The sequence below is a fragment of the Haemorhous mexicanus genome, chromosome Z (genome assembly GCF_027477595.1).
Source record: "Haemorhous mexicanus isolate bHaeMex1 chromosome Z, bHaeMex1.pri, whole genome shotgun sequence".
Taxonomy (NCBI): domain Eukaryota; kingdom Metazoa; phylum Chordata; class Aves; order Passeriformes; family Fringillidae; genus Haemorhous; species Haemorhous mexicanus.
This window is the reverse complement of record NC_082381.1, coordinates 48,091,263-48,097,542: the sequence shown is the minus strand read 5'-3', so window position 1 is coordinate 48,097,542 and position 6,280 is coordinate 48,091,263. Positions and strand designations below refer to the sequence as shown.

At 46.9% G+C, this 6,280-nt stretch overlaps 1 protein-coding gene across 1 annotated transcript; it reads left to right on the top strand.

The window, feature by feature from the left end:
- The first annotated feature begins 3,195 nt into the window (after positions 1-3,195).
- On the top strand, positions 3,196-5,691 carry CKS2 (CDC28 protein kinase regulatory subunit 2). Its single transcript, XM_059836501.1, has 3 exons — positions 3,196-3,370; positions 4,184-4,311; positions 5,259-5,691. Exons 1-3 carry the CDS (start codon positions 3,312-3,314, stop codon positions 5,309-5,311), a joined length of 240 nt encoding a protein of 79 aa, XP_059692484.1. The 5' UTR covers positions 3,196-3,311; the 3' UTR covers positions 5,312-5,691.
- The last annotated feature ends 589 nt before the right edge of the window (positions 5,692-6,280 follow it).

Below are 6,280 nucleotides of genomic sequence, written 5' to 3'. Positions count from 1 at the left end.
TTTTTTTCCTGAAATGTTCTAACCCATTTAAATTATGTACTTGTAGGAAATGTTTCCTTAGGTGTAGACAAAGCTGCCTTGACAAAATTCAAGAATTTTTGTTCTCTCCAAACTGTACAATTGCAAATTGTTCTTTGCAATGTGACTGACACAGCCTTTGTAACAGTATCCTGAAGACTGTGATGAAGAGCCTGTTTCACACAGTACTACACAGTGTGGCTGAGGCTGGACCTCTGGAGGTCATGTGGTCTGACATCCCTGCTCAAGCAGGGTCACCTACAGCCCATTGCCCAGAATCATGTCCAGATGGCTTTGGAAAGTCTCCAAAGTTGGGAGACTCCAGCAGCTCTCTGCCAGTGCTCCACCTGCCTCACAGTAAAAAAGGCTTCCTGATGTTCATAAGGAACTTTCCATGTTTCAGTTTGTGCACATTGCCCCTGGTCCTGTCACTGGGCACCACCTGGTTCTGGTCTTCTTTGCATCCTGCCTTCAGGTTTTCATCTTTGTAGCCCTTCACTGAGCTCTCTATAGCAGCTCCATCTTTCTCTTGCACTCAGAAGCCCAAAGCTGGGCTCCAGCAGAGGCCTCACTTATGCTCTATGGAGGGGCAGGATGACCACCCTCAACCTGCTGGCAACACTTGTCCTACTGCAGCCCAGAGCACTGCTAGCCAATCCTACTGGAAGGACACAGTGCTGTGTCACATTCACCTCAGTGCTCATCAGAATTCCCATGGAATTTTCTGAAAAACACATCTCCAGCTGTGGACTTCCCACCACATACTAGAGCCTCTGGTTGCTCCTCCACAGGTGCAGGACTTTGCTCCTCACCTTGTTCCACCTGTTCCCCTCAACTTCGTGAAGGTCCTTTCAGCCTATTTCTGCAGTTCCTTGACCTGGCAGCACAACCCTGTGGTTTCTCAGTTACTCATCCCAGCTAGGTGTCACCTGCAAACTTGCTGGGAGTATACTCTGCCCCACTGTGCAGTTATTAATGAAGATGTCAAAAAGGCCCAGACCCCTGGGACACTTATTGGTCTCCAACTAGACTTGTGTCATGTGTCACCATCCTCTGGGCCTGAGCATTCACCTGAGGTCACTGTCTGCACACCTAGTCCATACATCAACTGTTTCTCTTTCAAGGAATTACCTGGAGCCAAAAGCCTTGCTGAAGTCAGCAAAAACAATGACTGCTCTCTCCCTCACTCTTTAGCAGGCTGGTCAAGAGCATGATGTCCCCTTTCACTTCTGAATGAACTCAAAGAGAAAGGCTTACACATAGCCTTACATAAAGATCAATTTTCTCTCACGTTCAGTATGCATGAGATAAGCAGAAAGCTTATAAAAGAAGACATGGAGAGGAAATGTCCTTCATCCACCATCATGGTGGTTTAATCTTTTTGCCTCATTATTACACAGTAATATTCCTAACAGAAATCATTGTGTACATTGTGCCTCAAGTATATAAAAATAACATTGTGCTGCCTCAAATTACGCTAAAAAACTCCAAACCTCTCTATTTTGAATAACCTAACCAAAACTTCAGAAAACTTACTGTACAGAAAAAGTACAGGTGGTTTGTACTTTTACAATTATACGAAATATATACTCCTTTGTTACATGCATTTCCCACGTTTAGCTACACCAGTTCAAATCACTGACTTAATTTTGCCTGTAAATGACCTGTGCCCAAAAAGCTCTAATACGAAGTCAAATTAAGAGAAAAATATTACTGCTAGATTATGAGAAGCACTTCTTTTAATGGTTTCATGGTGTGAGTCTGGCTTAAACTTTTTTTGTTTAAGGCAAGCTGCAGTGCCAGTAGAAACAATGCTACTAAAAAAATCATACCTATTACCCACGCATGTGTATCAGCAGTTATGCATCACATGGATTTGGATGGTTTTTTTCCTCCATCAGAACTGTTTTCAGACAGATGCATTACATAACCACGGGCAGTACCCACGTTTCTGGCAGCACCACAGAAGCAGGAACTTCTTTTAAAGACTTATCTCGTTTTTTCTGCAGAGGCCCAGCAAGGAGAGGAGAGAGGAGCACGCCGCAGGCGGGGGGCACGGAGCGTGAGAGGACAGTTAGATGTGAATAAACTCTTTGCTGCAAGGGCGGGAAGCAGCGAGCAGGCTGCCCGGCAGATCGTGGGCGCCCCATGCAGGGCGTGTTCACGGCCAGGTCAGAGGGGGCTCAGCAACCTGACCGGAAGAAAGGTGTCCCCATCCGCGCTGGGTGGCTGGAACCACATGATCCTTCAGGCCCCTTCCAACCACTCTATGGTTCCATGATTCTGAAAAAGCAACCGTGAGATCGCTCTTTCTGGCCACCTTCCCACCGTGCTTGTATCAGCCCACAGGGCAGAAACAGCACGGCTTATCTGGGGAGCGGCAGCACTGCATAGCAAACCCTGGCAGCCTGCTATGCACGTATTTCCAGGGAAACATTCGATGGTTTGTTTCTCTGGGTAAGGATGTTTGTAACATCCTTAATGCTGAAGTTGCTCTAAGTGAAATGCTGTCCGCAGCTCCCATCCTGCTCTGGGCACACCTACACCCCGCGTTTTATCTGGTTTCATTATGAGCAAATACGACCGACGGTGCAGCCATTCCTGACAGCAGCACCCCAGGACACCACGGCCCTACAGCAGCGTCCCGGCAGCCAGGTGACAGCACCATTATAAAGCGAACACTCAGTTAAAAGGACGAAGGCGTCACTCTTTCGCTACCCTGAAATAAGCGGGTCCCCTGAACACCGGGGACTGGACCGAGCCGAGCCGGGCCCCACCAAGACGAGAAGGCAAGGCAAGGCCAGGCCGCGCAAAGCAGTGGCGCAGCGCGCTGGGCTGAGCTGCGCATGTGCCACCTGGGCGTAGCGGCCCCACCCCGGCCGCCCCGCCGTGGCTGGAAGGGCCTGCGCCCGCGCCCGCGCCCGCCCCGGCCGCCACTGGCCAATCAGCCGCGTCCGCGCCCCTTCCACCGCCAGCCCCGCCTCCCCGCTTTGGGCCCGCGCCGCCGCTCTGGCCCACGGCCACCGCCCGTTACGTAACGCTCCCCCGCCCGCCGCGGCCGCCGGGGATTGGTTGGGAGCGGCGAGCGCGCGAGTCACGCGGCGGCGGGCGCGGGTGGGGCGCGGCGGCGCGGCACGCGATTGGCCGGTCCCGGCCAGAGCCAATAGGAGCCGAGCCGCTGGATTCAAACGGTGAGGGGCGCGGAAGAGGGCAGTTAGTGCGCGAGGCGTCTGTGAGGGAGGAACCTGAGGCCGCTGTTGGTACCGCTGCTCCAGCCCGTGCTGCCGCCCGCCATGGCCCACAAGCAGATCTATTATTCCGATAAGTACTCTGACGAGCAGTACGAGTACCGGTAAGAAGCTGTAGGAGAGTGCGGGAGGGCCAGCTGAAGAGATTAGGAAGAGCTGTTCCGCATGAGGGCAGCTCGGCCAGGCGCGCCTCGGTTGAGGTGTGCGGGCTGCTCTCAGGGAATGAGGCGGCTCCGCCGGGAGAGTGGAGCCAGAGAGGGCGCAAGGCCAGAGGGAAGGGGCTTTGCCGAGTCCCTTCATGGCGGGTTTTCGCGTGGCTTTGGACTGGCGGGACGAAGGGGATGAGTGACCAAATGCTATTATCGGTTGGCGCAGAGTGCTCGGTGAGCGTCCCGGACAAGCCCCGGACACAGGGTGATGGCGGAGGGGCGGTACCCGCTGCGCTAACTCCAGGGAAAGGGTTGTCGCAGAGCCTGGGATGGGGCAGCGTCGTCCCCTGCCGACGGGGAACTGTTAAAGTTTACCTCTTCTAGACTTGAAATCGGTATTACAAATACTTTAGAAGTCCAAAGTTCTTATTTTTCAAGTAGCTGATATATCAGCCTGTTGCCAGGAGCACATGCTTCTCTGAGTGTATAGTCATAGGAGCGTGAAGGGGTCTAAATCTCATCTAGAAGACAGTTTGGCTTCCAGTATGTAGTTGCTTTACAGATGTAACGTTTAATAGTCGTAAAGGATTTTAAGCTGTGTTCTGAGACGGGATTCATAATGAAATTCATGCCAAGGTTCAGTACTCCTGTTTTCTCTATAGGCCAAGTGAGTATTCATAATATGGTAACTGTCTTTCAGTGAAGATATCTTCCAATTTTCTAGTGTATAGTATTTTGTGTGTGTGTTTAATAATTAAACCTCTACAGACATGTGATGCTGCCACGAGAACTTTCAAAACAAGTGCCAAAATCTCATCTGATGTCTGAAGAAGAGTGGAGACGACTTGGTGTTCAGCAGAGTCTTGGCTGGGTTCACTATATGATCCATGAGCCAGGTGAGCACATCTGAACAGAATTAGGCAAATGGAAAAGTCAAATATCAGACTGGAGATTGTTCCTAACTCTGCCCATAGAAACAGGCTTTTGTGAGTTCTTAAATAACATGAGTATGCAGTGACTGAACCAAAGTTAATATAGCAGCATATCTTTAAATCATAAAGCTGACACGCCTACTTTTTTGTACAACTACTTAATAGATGCTCATATAGACAAGGTACTGTATTAATCCTCTGAGAATTTGAGAGGATAGTATTAACTCTAGCTGTAGAGCCTCCTGAAAAATCAGTATTTCAGTTAATGGGGTGCTAAGCCCTAAGGCCCTTACTAACTAGGATGTTAGTAATGCAGGAACAGCCCTTCCAGGCTTGTACCATTGACAAGGCTGACTAAAAAGTAACAGGTTGATTGATAAATTGCAGCAGCGTGGACTTCCAAGTTTTTGAAGAATCAGGTGAAGAAATTAGCATAGCCTTCCAGAGTTTCCCTTATTTGGGTAACTTTGATATTTTAGACTTTTTTGGAGGCATTTAAAATTAAGAAAATTGCTAATAATGTGAGCAGCTGTATTAGCCATGATGGATTTTTTTGGGTGTTTGACATGTGCCTAACAGACAGCATCCGCATTTTGTTAGTCTAAGTTACAGTAACAGTGTTTATCAAATAGCCTAATGTAAAGAGATATTATAAAATACTCTGGATTTTCCCAGCACTTCCCTCCTGTAAGGTTCTTAAGTTTATCATACTGCCAGCACTGAGTATAAAAATAAAACTTGACTGTTCTAAGAGTACTGTGTACTTGGTCTGTAAATATTACATTTGGGGGCATACTTAGGCTTTCTAATTATTTATTTGAAACTAAGCCTCAACTGTTGTTAAAGATTAAAGAAATCCCTTTAATCAAGATTTGTACAAACTCACACTTTGTTCAATTTTTTTTCTGCAGAGCCACATATTCTGCTCTTCAGAAGACCACTTCCAAAGGATGAGCAGAAATAAGCCATGCCCTTTTGAATCTTCTGGAACTATGTATATGAGTGTATATATGTTGGTAGTATTCAGTGAATACTTTAAATTTACAAAACATACATCCAAACCTGTGCATGAGCTGTATTATTCACAGCAACAAAGCTCAGTCAAATGCAATTCCAAGCAGGCTGCTATGATGTTCAAAGAGTGAAAACTTTATCTTTTTACTGTTAATGTAAGTGCCTCTCTGACTTAAATTGTGTTGTTTGTGCTGCATATTCTGATTAACTCATCACTTGTTAGTGTTCTGTAACTTTTGCACTCAAATTTTCTGCTGTAGTGTAGTTCAAATCCAGTAGTTCAATTGTTTAGTAGTAAGGAGGCTTAAGAAATAAACTTTCTAAATGAAACCTGTCTGGAGTTGTGATTTAATGGACAAAATAAATGTTCATTGTCTAATATTTTTTAAGAGTGCCTACTTCAAAAAACAAAACTCATTTGATAAACCTGGTATTACTTGGTGTAAACTTAGGGTTACTTGGTGTAAACTTAGGGTTACTTGGTGTAAACTTAGGGTTACTTGGTGTAAACTTTAGGGTTACTTGGTGTAAACTTTAGGGTTACTTGGTGTAAACTTTAGGGTTACTTGGTGTAAACTTGGGGGTTGAGTAGTACTCAGAATTTTGAAGAGCTTTTTCGGCTCCTTTGTTCAACTTTGCCAATACCAGTTAATTTTTACTCTGGGGTTTTAGCCTGCTCTTCCCGTCTTGCATCCAAATTATCACTGTGGCTTCGTGGGAGGTGGTTCTGTATATTGAGTAACTCTTAAGAGTAACGGGTTCATTTCAAAGGCAAATTGCATTATGGTTGTGCACAATTTGGAAGGCCAACACAAGCAGGGTTAAGTACGTGCTTCGCCTGTGTAATGCGAGCTCTCATGGAGACAGACCAAGCAAGTAATCTGGGAAGTGTGGTGAGAAAAAGAACGAGAGATGTCTG

What these genes read in the sequence shown, in the direction of transcription:
- CKS2 (XM_059836501.1), top strand. Translation starts at nt 3,312, where the DNA reads ATGGCCCACAAGCAGATCTATTATTCCGATAAGTACTCTGACGAGCAG. An exon ending in GACGAGCAGTACGAGTACCG is followed by an intron (nt 3,371 to 4,183) that starts GTAAGAAGCTGT and finishes AAACCTCTACAG; the next exon opens with ACATGTGATGCTGCCACGAG. An exon ending in CTATATGATCCATGAGCCAG is followed by an intron (nt 4,312 to 5,258) that starts GTGAGCACATCT and finishes TTTTTTCTGCAG; the next exon opens with AGCCACATATTCTGCTCTTC.